Source organism: Capra hircus, chromosome 7, assembly GCF_001704415.2.
Source record: "Capra hircus breed San Clemente chromosome 7, ASM170441v1, whole genome shotgun sequence".
Classification (NCBI taxonomy): domain Eukaryota; kingdom Metazoa; phylum Chordata; class Mammalia; order Artiodactyla; family Bovidae; genus Capra; species Capra hircus.
Genome location: NC_030814.1, coordinates 95,234,501 through 95,249,218, shown reverse-complemented (window position 1 = coordinate 95,249,218; position 14,718 = coordinate 95,234,501). Strand labels below are relative to the sequence as shown.

At 53.5% G+C, this 14,718-nt stretch overlaps 1 protein-coding gene across 3 annotated transcripts; it reads left to right on the top strand.

Moving 5' to 3' along the window:
• Positions 124 to 5,015, top strand: LOC102186002 (proline-rich receptor-like protein kinase PERK2). 3 transcript variants are annotated; one of them, XR_001918350.1, is made up of 5 exons: positions 124 to 181; positions 1,717 to 1,837; positions 2,043 to 2,148; positions 2,466 to 2,557; positions 4,122 to 5,015. XR_001918350.1 is itself a non-coding variant. In XM_018051088.1 (4 exons), exons 2-4 carry the CDS (start codon positions 1,810 to 1,812, stop codon positions 4,623 to 4,625), a joined length of 624 nt encoding a protein of 207 aa, XP_017906577.1. In that variant the 5' UTR covers positions 124 to 181; positions 1,717 to 1,809; the 3' UTR covers positions 4,626 to 5,015. The 3 variants fall into 3 exon arrangements, 2 of the variants coding, with proteins under 2 accessions (XP_017906577.1, XP_017906578.1); XM_018051088.1 differs by lacking the exon at positions 2,043 to 2,148; XM_018051089.1 differs by lacking the exons at positions 124 to 181; positions 1,717 to 1,837 and having other exon boundaries at positions 1,851 to 2,148; positions 4,144 to 5,015.

Genomic DNA, 14,718 nt, shown 5'->3' with positions numbered 1-14,718 from the left:
CGCCCGGTCGCGGCAGTTGTGGCGGTTGGTCCAGCGGGTCAGGACCTCCTGACGTTGGCCCCGCCCCTCGGCCCCGCCCACAGCGCATAAAAGAACGGGCCCGGCGGGGCGGCCCTGACGTCAAGCACATTGACGTAGACGTTAACCGCACCTTCAGGAATAACCTCTTCTTCTGGGAGCGGTACGGAATCAAGGGGGCCCCCAGGTTCCTGGCGGGGAGGCCGTGGACCTGGGTTTGGAGCTGGGGTGGCAGGTTGTCGACCGTCGCCCGTCCTGGCTGTACCGGCTGAACCTCGAGGGGGGCGCGAGTACACACGTTAGGAGCCCGGGCAGAGGTGCAGGGCTCGCGGCGGGTGGCGGTTGGGGCGGGGAGAGTGGGGCGGGGCACCCGCGGGAGGGGAGGGGCTCCAGGCGGCAGAGACCTGGCTGGACAGGAGTTCAGATGGACTGAATTCGGGTTAGACGGGTCAAATGACGCCCCTCTCGATGGTGTTGCTTACATATTTCTACTTCTACAGTTTCTATCATTTGTAAAAACAGATTGGTGAACCCCAAATTCCATCACTTAGGGACCCAGTCCCATCCCATCTCCTGCGTTCACCACATCCTTGACCAGCACATGCCTTTCACAGAGGACCCGAGACCTCTGGCCTCACCCCATCGCTAGGCTCTCAGTATGCTTGTTTTTGGCCATGCATGTGGCTGTGGGCGCTTAGTGCCCTGACCAGGGAGCAAACCCATGCCTCCTGAGGTGGAAGAACAGACTCATAATCCCTGGTCAGCCAGGGAACCCCCCAACCCACCGCTGCTAGTATGCATTTTAAAAACAAGAAATCTTGGGAATTCCCTAGCAATTCAGTGGTTAGACTCCACACTCTAATTGCAGAGGGCCCAGGTTGCATCCCTGTCAGGGAACTAAGATCTCACAAGCCAAGCAGTGGGGCAAAAAGAAAAAAAGAAGCGGGATTCTTTTTTCACACGTGACCTCGAGCCTGTTGCAACACCGGAAGCATGTACTGTAATCCCCTAATACGCACCCAGAGATCACATCTCCCAACACTTCATGCTTTCTGAACAAGCTGTTCCAATCCAGGTAACTGGGAGTGGGTTGAAGACACTGGCAGCCAGGGAAAACGTATGGGCAGGCAAGAGAGAGGGTTCTGCCACAACCAATTCAGGCTGCACGCTATTGGCCTGCAGATCAAGCTCACTCTGGACCAAGAGACACTCTTCAGAGCACCCACCCCAGAGAGAAGAGGGGTCTGGCCACAGTGGGGCTGAGAGCAACAAGGCAGGAGTGGGCTGTGCTGCCTGAGTGGTGACCCTAGACCCCTCATGCTCCTCTCACAGTGAGATGTCTCTACTGAGGGGCCCTGCCAGTCCCAAAGCAGGGTGGCCCCAGGACTCCTTGGCTTTGGGGGCTCATTTCTTAAACACACTTGCTCTGTCGTGAGGCTCTGTCAGACAATATAAAACTAAGAGCATCAGTGTGAAAGATGCCCCCTGGGTCCCCTTCCCCAGGCAGCAGGCCCTGTTCCACGTGCTGGGGGCCTATTCCATGTATGACACTGAGAATATCTGCACGCCCAGGCCCTGCCCATTCCAGGGGGCCTTCCTGCTGGTCATGAATCAGGAGCATCCAGGAGCAGAGGTGGGAGTGTCAGGAGGGGACAGAGTGGCCTCCAGGTGGGTCCTCCACACCTCTGGCTCTTGCAGGAGGTGGGCTACTTCTAGGACATGAACAAGTTTGCGGCCATCCTACTGATGTTCCTGAATTAAGAAGATGCCTTCTGGAGGCTAGTGCAGCTGATGACTGACGACAAGCACACCATGGGTGGTAGGTGCCCACAGAGGACGGCTGGGCAAGCCTGAGGATCCAGGGTCTCTTTGCAGGGGGGCTGGTGGGGACCCTGGCCCAGGATAGCTCCCCATCAGCAAAGGACACTGGTTCCCCACGCTGCCCTTTGGGTTCTGGAACCTCAGCCCTCAGTCCCAGCCTCATGCACTCTCCCTTCCTTCCCTGCTGGTCCTTCTGCCTCAAGCCTGCCATCCACCAGACACCCCGCAAGCCCACCGCCACATAAAGCCCAGGCAGCAACATCACCTCCTCTGCCCCCAGCCTGGCTGCAGAGGCCAGTAGATGGCCAGGTACACACCCCCATCTCCCCTGGGGGCCACACTCGCTGCCCCTCCATACCAGGCCTACCATTCCCCACTGTGCCTGCTGTGGGGACAGCATGCCGGGGCCAGATGCCTCCCCACCCCTCTGCCCAGGGCACCAGCTGAGCTGGGCATCCAGGAGCAGGGCCTCTGCCCTGGCCTCACAGGCTGCCCTGCCTGGGAAGAGCATGTCCAGCCAGGGCTCAAGAGGGCCCCACAGGCAGGGGTCACCACTGGGGGCTCCTGTGGTACTCCACTCCCCTCTGGGCAAGGCTCTGACTTGTGGGGGTCTGGGGGCTCCTCAGGCTTCATCCCTGGATTCCTGACATTGCTAAGATTCCAGGCCCATCACAGGCACATTCTCGGCAGAGCCCTCCCCAAGTTGAAGGGACATATGGTGAGTACAGCTGTTGCCCCGCCCAGAGGTGCTGTCCCATGGCCACTGCAGGGACTTGGCTTCCTGCAGGCTTCACTCACCTTCTCCTGGGGGCGGCCAGGGGTGAGCTCGGGCTGAGCAGGCCCATGGACAGCATGTCCACCACCCCCGAGGGTGGCTGTAGAGGGCCCTCAAGTAGGGAGGTTTCCGGCAGAGCAGGCAGGCCCTGAGCACCCCCTGCCCTGCTTTAGAGCAGATGTCTGTGGGGATTTACACACCCACGTGGTTCATGCAGTGCTTCATCAACCAGGTAAGGCTGCCCAGGGACGCTGGGTTCCAAGGCCTCCCTGTCCCCTACTCCTGATGCCCAGGGAGGGACAAACCCCACCCTCAGATATGCCAAGACCCTCCTGAGGAGCCCCGAAGGGCAGCCCAGAGCCCTCCTGGTGGGCCCAGGGCACCTTGAAGTCCCAGGGACCCGCCGTTTCTGCCTGGCTCCCTTCGGGAAGGGTGGGTCAACCTGGGGTGCAGCCGAGCCACCATCGTGATCTGCTGAGGTGTCCCCACCAAGAGGGTTAGCTGGTGTGCTGTCAGGCCCTAAGGACCCTGAGAGGCCTGGTGGGAGCACCTTTGTCCAGCCAGATGAGCAAGCTCTGGGACCTTGTCTGACAAACGGTGGGACTGCAGGGACCAGAGGCAGATGGGGCTTCTAACCCTGTGCTGGGACCCCCTGTCCTGCTCTAGCGGCTCCTCCCATGCCCACGGTCCCCACAGAGCCCCCTTTCCGCTGACCCTGAGGCTCTGGGATACCTCCATCCTGGAGGGTGGGCACACGCTCACGGCCATGGCCTCCACCGTCCTCAAGGTGCACAGGAGGAAGCGGGCCTGAGTGTGGAGTACAGGCCACGGAGGAGGGAGTGCCAGCCACATGAAGGCGGTCAGGGTGCCCTGTGGTGAGTGCCCCTAACCGGGGCGCTCCCTGGGGCTCTGTCAGGACAGATGGACCCCCAGGGGTGGCGCACATTGGAACACAGCCACCCCTCCCCCACAGGAGGACCCCCAGGGTGAGGGGTTGAGCCTTCCCTGTGGGTCCCCCAATGGCCTGACGGCACCACCACCCCTAGAGCGCCTCCTGACACTGCCCCTGGAAGGCTGCAGGAATTCCTGCAGGACGTGCTGTCCCAGGCCAGAGCCCTGGAGGACGGCGCAGTGTGCATGCAGCTGCAGGCCTCCATGGCTGAGCTACCTAGGATGAAATATGAGCCGCCCCTGCGCAAGTGGGCTCAGCCCTGGTCTCCCCATGAGTCACCCTCTCAGGCACTAGGGGGTGGGCGAGTCCCGGGCTTTCCCCTTACCCCTGGCCATTTGCTTTTCTGGACAGCCACCACAGAGCCCAGAGATTGGCGGCCTAGAGGGCTGTTCTCATAGCTGGGCCGCCTCTGCCATGCCTGGCCCCACGGGCCCACCTTGTGCAGACCCCAGCGATACAATTCCCTCCCAAACTTCCCAGTGATCTGTGAGGCCCCAGGCAGGTGGCCCCCAGACCTCGGCTTTGAGCCGGAATGCTGGGTCCCTTCCCCTTCAGTCCCTGCCTGGGCCACCCCCAGGGCCACACGACAGGCCTGACTCCGTGACCCCGCTGAGGCCCCGGCAACCAGCTCCACCCAGCCTGCTGAAGACGGCGCCACTGGGCCCAGGACACCCCTCCTGCCCTGAGGCAGCTGAAGCCAGCATCCCTCCCATGAGTGACCAGCACCAGCACAGCCATGATGGAGCCAGGACAGCACCCCAAGAGCTGCGTCAAGACCCCACACAACCGCATGGCCCCCTGAGCTCTGTGTCCATAGGGAGCCTGGACGTTCAGGGGCCTCCAGAGGATGAGGTGACTGTGAGCACAGGGACCCCGAGGCTCCCGGGGACCCCGAGGTCCCCAGAAGCCAGCAGCATGCCCTGCTTTTTCACGCTGAGCTTCTTGGAGAATGGACCCTACCCCTACCCCCATATAGCACAAGTCCCTGACTCCAAAGGGCCTGAATTTGGGCTCCAGGAGAGCAGAGGCTGTGTGAGCACCCCCCAGCCTGGACTGTGACTAAAGGGGCTGCCCCGGCCGGTCAGGAACGCTGGCTCAAGGCAAGGCGAGCCCTCTCGGAGCTGTATGTGGTCTCCTACACCCTGAGCATGCCCCACAAGGTCCCTTTGGTGACCTGAGGAGCCTCTGGGAGCAACAGGCCACCTCCACCCTCACACGCATAAGGAGCAGAGGGTGCTGCTGTTTGGGCAGACACAACACACTGTGTCCAAGTCAGTGACTGCCTTTTGGGGCCCCTAAATCTCAGCAAATACAGCCCCACCTGGGGTCCAACTGGGTTCCCTGCCCCCCCAGCCATTCGCTATGAAGGTCTCCCTCCAGGGGACGGGCAGACTTTGGTTTCAGTTTCCCCCCTTGCTGGTTAAAGGTTAATACATTTTCGTGCATTAAGTACTAGACTGGCTGGTTCTTGTGGCACCCAGATGTCTCCGAAGGATGCTCTCAGGGCCCCCAGAGGCAAAGGGGGCACCAGCTGGACAAAACTGAGGTTCCCAGCTGCCTTGTGGGAGGCTACAGGCACTGCAGACTCTGAGCTTCAGCCAAACCCCAGGATCAAGACCATTGGATGATTGACTGCGACTCAGCCTGTGCCCGGTGGGCCAGGGCTGGGCTCCAGGAGAGCAACAGCTGGCGGGCAGGGAGCATCAGTTCAGTCACTCTGTCCACCAACCTGGGCTGGCCAGGCTCCAGTGGCACTTCCTTTCTTCCCTGCCTCCTCCTCCCCACACCCACGTGACATACCCCCTCCCACATCACACTGGACACCTCCGTGCCCCCTCCACACCTGTCAGGAGCAGCACCTGAGCTCAGGCAGCCTAGGGCCCCCTCCTCGGGCGGCATGCTGCCGGATCTCACGCACCAGTGGAAGGAAGAGGGCACCGGCTCAAGGGGAACACTGCCTCCGCCTCGAGCAGAATCGCAGATCCTTCCCCGTTCACCCCACAAATGGGGAGCTGGGTCCTGCTTGTATCGGGCTCCAGGGGCACCCTACTGGAATACGTGTCCTCAGCAGCCCTCCCACTGCCCACTGAGGGGTCAGAGCTGACCGGGACCTTGGGGCGCTCTGGGGGCACATGGGCCATGACCAAAGGGTCACCGCTCCTGCTTGGCTCAGGGCAGCTGTCTCTGGGGACCTTCACCTCCCCCGGGAGCTGTGCCAGCCCAGACCCGGGTCCTGGACTCCCTCGCTGCCCCTGCCTCCTGGGGAGACTCACAGCTTGAGGGGCTGCTGGTTCACGGGAATCTCAGTGGGTTCCAGGGGTTCCCTTAGCTGGAGCCAGAGGTCGAGCAGCTGCCCTGGATGGAGGGAGAAGGGGCACTGAGTGCTGTTCCCAGGTAGTGGGGGTGGCACAGGGCCCTGGCTGGATGGGGGGCAGGGAGGGGGGCTTCCACCTGGTGCATCTGGGCCAACACATCACTGCAGGGGACACTGCAGTTTTGGGTGAGGTTCTGGCCTGCTGAGACTCCACGGTACCATGACCAGGTCACACTTGTTCCCACCAGCACCACAGGTATGCCATCTGAGGCCTTCACCCACTTGATCTGCTCCCTACAAGGAGGAAGGTGTGATCCAGTGGGCGGGCTGTGGGCTGGGCTGCACTTGGGGCCACAGAGAGAGGACAGGAAGCCCCTGAAGGCCAGTGGTCAGCTCACCAGGGCTGGTGGATCCCCTTGAAGGACTCGATATTGCTGATGCAAGCACCCAGGGGAAAGCCCTCCCTGGTGCTCACGTACTGGTCTCCACGACGCTGACTCTCCTGGTCTGCTGTGTCCAGTAGGCAGGTGTCCCCATCAGTGACCACTTGCTTCCAGTAGGAGCTTAGAGGCAGCCAGCCTTCGTAGGAGGGGACCTTCCCTCGCTCCTCTTGTGCCCCCAGGACCTAGGACAAGGGGACCCCTCTTGCAGAGCGAGTGGAGGACAAGCCCCTGTCAGGAGCCAGGCTGTGGACAAAAGCCGGCTCACCTCCATGGTGGCGTTGTCCTCCATAGGGTGGTTCTCGATGAGCTGGATGGTCAGGGCGCTCTTCCTCATACCATGGCGCCCACCACCATGAGCTTATCCTCCGTCACCACTCCTCAAGGGGCCCCAACACCAGGCACTGCAGGGGCTTCCTGTCCCACTGACCTAGGAAACCCCACTCGCACGCCCGCTGAGCTCCTGGGACCAGGCTGCTCGGCCCAGGCCTGTCTTCTGAACCAGGCATAGCAGCAAGAATGGCGGCCCAGGGGCTTCCCTGGTGGTCTAGTTAAGAATCTGCCTTGCAACGCAGGGGACAAGGGTTTGCTCTGGAGAAGCTAAGCCCCACGCCACAACTACTGAGCCGATAAGCTTTGAGGGAAGATCCAACATAATGCGATGAAGACGCAACATGCCGCAGCTGAGACTCAACACAGCCAGAGAAATAAATACACTGAGGCAGTCTGAGCATGGGTTGGAAAAGTTTCCAGGTACAGAGCATTTCATAAGGGAGGGTGTTGATTAAGAACCAAGAACAGAGCTGAAGAGGGCGCAGCAGGCCAAACTCCTGACAGCGGGGAGAGTCAAGAGTTTTCATGCGTTAACAGCCAATTTTTATAGCCTCAGGACAAAATTGCTATGGAAGGTTGGCATTAGGTGATTGGTTGGGGCACTGTAGGGTGTTTACTAGAGTGGGCCTCTTTGTCTAACTGGGAGTCAGGAAGCTTGTTCGTGATGATCGGGGGGCTTTTGGCAAGGGTTACAAAGGGGCTCAGTTAGTTTCGGAGGTGACCTTGGTTCTGGGCTCCGCTTCTGTGGCCTAGGGGCAGAACTCAACAAAATATTTTTTAACAAAATGAGGGGAAAAAATGAATGGTGACCCAGCCGCTCACCTGCAGCACCTCCAGCCCAGAGGTGTGAGGGGACTCCTACCTCCAGCTACACTTAATGAGAGGAGCCAGCCCCTCAAAGGCAGGGCTGACAGTTGAGAACATTCCCCCAAGCGTGCACCTGAATTAGAAGCTGCTGGGGAGGCAAAGAACTGAAACTGGAGGCACTGTGGGCCCAAGGTTATCAGCACCCTCTGGAGAACAGGTCTTGCCACAGTGGCAGGCACAGCAGTGTGTCTGGACAGGATTGACAGCCGACAACGGGCTCCAGGCCCCCCACCCCCACTCCCAACCCTGGGCATGTTGGTGCATTTGGAAAGTGTTCACTGAGCACCTACTGGTGCCAGGGGTTGCTCCAGGCACAGGGTGACGGTCAGACAGAAAGAACCCCTGCCTTGGCAGACTTGGGCTAGCTCCAAGCAAAACAAATCCACGTAAAAGAAAATAAAGGGAAACCTGTGAGGCCCCATTGCCAGAAGAACTCTGGAGAATGTGAGGCAGGTGAGGAGGTAGACAGGTGGGGGCCAGGGCTCCAGGAAGCAGAAACTTATCACAGGAAAAGACCCAAAGGAGGTGTGGGAGCCAGGGCAGAGAAGAGAAAGAAAAGGCCCCTATCTGGGATGTCCCCAGTTGTTGGTGCTAAAAGAAAGGATGCCCTTGTGGGGACAGTGGGCAGTGACATTCTGAACCACAGGTTCTCCTGGTGTGGGTGACGGCCACCAGATGTCCAAGCTTTTTGGAGGGATCCTTGGGGATCTGGTGTGTGGGAGATCCTGCCTATCACCATGATGACGCGAGGGCCTGCACTTGGGGGCACCCAGCGCACTTGTGCAACCCGAGAAGATAGCACCTGGGACCTGGAGCCTTGAGGAGGTGGCCCACGCGAGGCACGCGGATCCGCCGCCTACGGCTCACCAGCGCCACCTTGTGCTCGCGTAGTAGAGGAGCTAAGATTCCACATGCCTCTCCAGGGGAAAAAAGCAAAACATAAAACAAAAGCAAATGTACCAAATTCAATAAAGACTTTTACAAGGGCCCACACCCAGAGAAATTTTAAGAGACTTCCCTTGTGGCCTGTGGCCTTCCCAAGTGGCACAGTGGTAAAGAATCCCCCTGCCAATGCAGGAGATGTAAGAGACACAGGTTCAATCCCTGGGTTGGGACGATCTCCTGGAGGAGGAAATGGCAACCCACTCCAGTATTCTTGCCTGGAAAATTCCATGGACAGAGGAGCCTGGTGGCCTACAGACCATGCGGTCGCAAACAGTCAGACACGATTGAGCACACACACACCTAGTGGTCCACAGGCTGGAACTCCGAGCTCCCAGTGCGGAGTTTCTGGGTTCTATCCCTGGTCAGGGAACTAGATCCCACATGCCACAGTTAAAAGTTCAAAGGCCGAAACCAAGACCCTGTGCAGCTAAATAAAAATTTTAAATACTTTTTAAAAAGTGAATAAATACATCTTAAGAAAAGAGAGGACTGGGAAATGTTCCTATATCAGCCGTGTTTCTTTGGCTCCTAGAGACAAGCACACACAGGCTCCAGGCTCTGTACATGCCAAGTCACTTCAGTCGTGTCCGGCTCTTTGCGATCCTGAAGACTGTAGCCGGCCAGGCTCCTCTGTCCATGAGATTCTCCAGGCAAGAATACTAGTGGGTTGCCATGCCCTCCTCCAGGGGATCTTTCCATCCCAGAGATGGACCTGGGTCTCCTGCATTGCAGGAAGATTCTTTACGTTCTGAGCCACCGGGGACGCCCAGGCTCTGTGGGCCTCCACTAACCGAGCACCTCCCAGGGCAGCCCTGTGTATGGGGCTGCAGGTGAGGCAGGGAGCTGTGGTCTCTTCCTGGCCTGGGCAGACAGAGGGTGGGTTCCGAGCCTCCCTCCTCCACACTGAGCCCCACTGTGCACAGTAATGGCCTACTAGGTACCAAGTGCTTTCTGATGTTGCTAACAACCTCGAGTAGGTTGTGCTCCTGTTTACAGAGAAAGAATCTGAGGGGTGGAGAAGGCACTTCACCTATCTCAGGTCAGTTCCAGATTCCCTGAGTGTAAAAGCTGAAATTCAAATACTTCTTTATTATTAGTTACCATGCTGTACATTACATTCCCATGACAGCTTTTTTTAAAATTGTTTTTATTATTTTTAGCTGCGCTGAGTCCTTGCTGCTGCAAGGGCTTTTATTTGTAGCAAGCAGGGCTTACTCTTAATTGCAGAGCACAGGCTTCTCATTGGGTCGGCTTCTCTTGTGAACTGGTCCTAGGGTGGGCCTTAGTAGGGGCTGCATGTGGGGTCAATAGTTGTGGTGTATGAGCTTAATTGCCCTGGGTCATGTGGAATCTCCCCAATATATGATTAGTCACACAGTCATGTCTGACTCTTTGTGGCCCTTTCGACAATTCCCGCCAGACTCCTCCGTCCTTGGGATTTTTCAGGCAAGAATACTGGAGTGGGTTGCCATTTCCTCCTCCAGGGGATCTTCCAGACCCAGGCATAGAATCCAGATCTCCTGTGTTTCCTGCATTGCAGGCGGATTCTGAACCACTGGACCACCAGGGAAGCCCCCATGACTGCTTTTATAACATGAAGATTGTACAGTTTAGCCCACTTCACTCATGTTTGTGCAACCCCCAACCCCTTCCCCCTGGCAACCACTAACCTGTTCTCTGTACCAACACGCTAGATACTTTTTCCTTTATTTTTAAAGATTCCACATTTAAGTGAGATCGTATATTTGCCTCTTTCCTGACATTTCACTTAGCATAATATCTTCGAGCTCCATCCATGTTGTTGCAAATGACAAGATTTCCTCTTTTAATGGCTAATATTCCTATCTATATATATATATATAATGTAATATATGGCATATCATCTTTATCTATTCTTCTACGGATGAGCACTATGAGCTTCCATACCTTGGCTATTTTAAATAATGTTACCTTGAACCTAAGGGCACATACATCTTTTCAATTGTTTTCCTTTTCTTTCTGTAAATACCCAGAAGTGGAATTTCTGGATCATATAGTAGTTCTATTTCTAATTTTTTAAAGAAACTTCGTACTGTTTTCCTTAGTGACCACACCAATTTACACTCCCACCAACAGTGCCTGCAGGGTTCCCTTTTGTCCACATTCTGACAACACGTGCTGTTTCTTTTTGATCATAGCCATTCTATAGGCGTGAGGCGTTATCTCCTTGAGGTTTAAAATACCATGTCCCTGATTAGCATACACCTTTTCATGTACCTATTGTTCTGTATGTACTTATTGTTTCATGTACCATGTACTGTATGTCTAAGGAAAAACTTTCAGATTTTCCGCCCATTTTTTAACGAGATTCGTTTTTGCTATTAAGTTATGTGAGTTCTTTGTGTAGTTTAGATATTAAAGTGAAAGTGTTAGTCGTTCAGTCGTGTCCAACTCTGTGACCCCCCGGACTGTAGCCCACCAGGTTCCTCCGTCCATGGGATTTTCCAGGCAAGAATACTGGAGTAGGGTGCCACTTCCTTCTCCAGGGGATCTTCCTGACCCAGAGATGGAACCTGGGTCCCTTAGCATTGCAGGTGGAGTCTTTACCATCTGAGCCACCATTAATTCCTCAGCAGATACATGATTTGCAAATATTTTCTCTCATTTCATAGATTGTCTTTTCATTTTGTTGTTGTTTTCCTTTTCTGAGCACAAGTTTTTAGTTTGATATAGTCTCACTTGTTTATTTCTTGTTGCCTTTGTTTGGTGCCAATTCAAAAATATTATCCCCAAGACTGATGTTAAAGAGCTAGCTATTGCCCATGTTCTCTTCTAGTTGTATGGTTTCAGGACTTATGTTTCAGTCTTTAATCCATTTTAATTTTTGTGGACGTGTAAGACAGTGTCCAGTCTTCCCAACACCATTTATTGAAGAGACTGTCCTTTCCCTACTGTATATTCTTGGCTCCTTTGTGGTAAATTAATTGACCATTTGTAAATAAACCTGTGGGTTTATTTCTGGGCTCTGTATTCTGTTCCATTGATCTGTTTCTGTACTGTTTTGATTACAATAGCTTTGTAGTATGCAGTATTAAATCCAGGTTAAATCATGCAGTATGATAAATTCAGCTTTGTTCTTTCTCAAAATTACTTTGGCTATTTGGGATCTTATATGGTTCTATGTGAGTTTCAGGACTGTTTGTTCTAGTTCTGTGAAAAATGTCATTCAAATTTTGGTAGGGATTACAGTTTTAACAATATTAATTCTTCTGTTGCTGAACCAAATGTAGAGTCACTCGCCCACACAAAGTAATGCCAACCTACTGATGCATCTTTGTGGTGAAGGAAAGTGCAGTGATTACTGCAGGGCCCCAAGCAAGGAGTTCAGGAAGCCAGATGTTTATCTTATTATTTACTTATTTGTTTGGTCATACTGCTGTGCCCCTTGCAGGATCTTAGTTCCGACTAGGGATTGAACCCAGGCCTCCTGCAACGTAAGCTCAGAGTCCTAACCACCAGACCACCGGGGGATTCCCCCAGGCAGCTAATGTTTAGAAGGCCTTAACACCAAGAAGGCTTTCAGGGAAAGATTTTTAAAGGTTAGGTGTATTGAACATTCTTCTGACTGATTAATTGGGAGTTGACATCATCAACCTTCTTGTTAACTTCTTTCCCCTAGTGCACGTTTCAGCATCTGCAAAACAGCTCAAAGGACATGCCTCAGAATATTATCTATAGCCCTTGAGGAGGAACTAAAGGTCCTTGACTTTAATGGTGAAACCATTATTTTGTCTTGCTTGACTCTTTCCCTGCGTTTCTGTATTTTTGCACTTCTCTAATAGAATTTATTCTTTGAAACTTGAGGAAAGCCAAGGAGGCTAAAGTTTTTCTACAGACAAGGCAGGCAAAGGATATGGTGGGGTGTCCTAGGAAGGCCCTGTAGGGTCCTGCTTAGTTTATACTTCCAATCCATGAGCATGGACTATCTTTGTATTTATTTGTATCTTCAATTTCTTTCCTCCAGGACTTCCCTGGTGGCCCAGGGGTTAAGAATCCATCTTCACGTAAAGAACAGACTTTTGGACTCAGTGGAAGGAGAGGGAGGTAATTTGAGAGAGCAGCACTGAAATGTACACATCACCATGAGTAAAGCAGATAGCCAGTGCAAGCTTGATATATGACGCAGGGCACCCAAAGCCAGTGCTCTGTGACAGCCTGGAGGGATGGGGTGTAGAGGGAGGCAGAGGGGGCGTTCAGGATGCAGGTGACGCATGCTTATCTGTGGCCAATTCATATTCAGTTCAGTCACTCAGTCGTGTCTTGACTCTTTACGACCCCATGGACTGCAGCATGCCAGGTCTCCCTGTCCATCACCAACTCCAGGAGCTTACTCAAAAACTCATGTCCATCGAGTCAGTGATGCCATCCATCTCATCCTCTGTTGTCCTCTTCTCCTCCCGCCTTCAACCTTTCCCAGCATCAGGGGCTTTGCCAATGAATCTATTCTTCACATCAGGTAGCCAAAGTATTGGGAGTTTCAGCTTCAGCATCAGTCCTTCCAATAAATGTTCAGGACTGATTTCCTTTAGGATGGACTGGTTTGATCTCCTGGCAATCCAAGGGACTCTTTAAGTCTTCTCCAACACCACAGTTCAAAAGCATCAAGGCGTTCGGCTTTCTTTATAATCCAACTCTCACATCTATACATGAACACTGGAAAAACCATAGCTTTGACTAGACTGACCTTTATCGGCAAAGTAATGTCTGCTTTCTATTTATTTCTATTATGTTGACTGTGCTGAGTCTTCATTGCTGTGTGCAAACTTTCTGCAGTTATGGCATTCAGGCTTCTCATTGCTGAGCACAGACTCTAGCGCACATGGGCTCAGTAGCATGCCCCATAGCATGTGGGATCTTAGTTTACCCCACCAGGGATTGGACCTGTGTCCCCAGCTTCGGAAGGTGGATTCTTAACCACTGCACCACCAGGGAAGTACCCTATCTCTGCTTTTTTAATATGCTGTCTAGGTTTGTCATAGCTTTTCTTCCAAGGAGCAAGTGTCTTTTAATTTCATGGCTGCAGTCACCATCTGCAGTGATTTTGGAGCCCCCCAAAATAGTCTCGGTTTCCACTGTTTCCCCATCTATTTGCCATGCAGTGATGGGACCGGATGCCATGATCTTAGTTTTCTGAATGTTGAGTTTTAAGCCAACTTTTTCACTCTCCTCTTTCACCTTCATCTAGAGGCTCTTTAGTTGCAGGGAATGCAGATTGGATCCCTCATCAGGGAACTAAGATTCCACATGCCTGGGGCAACTAAGCCCTCAACCTGCAATTTGTGAGCCCCTGCACTCTAGAGCCCACAACTCTAGAAGCCCAAGGGCCACAGTGAAGACCCAGCGCAGCCAAAAAAAAAATTTCTTTCTTCAATGTCTTTTATAGATCTTTCACCTCCTTGGTTGAACGCATTCCTGTTATTCTTTTTGTTGCAATCGTAAATTGTTTTAATTTCTCCAAGACACATCTTTCTATATCCTGCAACTTTAATGAATTTATTCAGTTTCTTTGGCAGCTTTTCTATATACATCATCATGTCACCTGTAAATACTTACTTTTCTTTCCAACTTAGTTAACTTTTACTTCTTGCCTAATTGCTTTGGCCCATCAATCACACAGCTGGTTAGGTGTAAAAGCTGAGATTCAAACCTTTGTTTTTTGGCTGCACTGTGTGGCTTTTAAGATATTAGTTCCCTGAGCAGAGACTGAACCTATGCCCTCTGCAGTGGGAGCTCTAAGTCCTAACCATTGGATCAACAGGAATTGCCTCAAAACCCACTTCCTCCTCAGATTCTACAGCCCTTATGCAAACAGAGACACTATGTCTACCTTGCTATTTAGGCCCTGGGCAGGGTTAAGATCTGAAGGTCTCTTACTCTGGACTGAGCAAAGGATGGGGAGCCAAGTCCCTGGTCTGCTTCCCCTTCCCTGGTAGGATCACACCAACTCCGACCTATAATGGGCATGTCTAGTATAAACATTTGCTGGGGTCCACACTGGGCTGAGCACTAAGGGATACTGGAAGCTTAACAGTGAACAGTTACTGAAGCTTAAGCTGGACCATCCTCTGGAGGTTTGTGTATACTCTAAGGTGCTGAGCATGAACATTCAGGCCCCTGTCAAACCTAACCACTCCAGTCCACACGCCTCATAGCAAACTCAGGACACCAGAGCTACTGGAGCAGGGAGCAAACATGGTAAGGCTCCCTGGCTTTG

Bases quoted from the DNA above. Each gene is read 5' to 3' on its own strand.
- LOC102186002 (XM_018051088.1), top strand. From the start codon at position 1,810: ATGACTGACGACAAGCACACCATGGGTG. The intron at 1,838-2,465 runs GTAGGTGCCCAC...GGGGCTCCTCAG, and splicing joins CGACAAGCACACCATGGGTG to GCTTCATCCCTGGATTCCTG. The intron at 2,558-4,121 runs GTGAGTACAGCT...CTTCCCCTTCAG, and splicing joins CCAAGTTGAAGGGACATATG to TCCCTGCCTGGGCCACCCCC.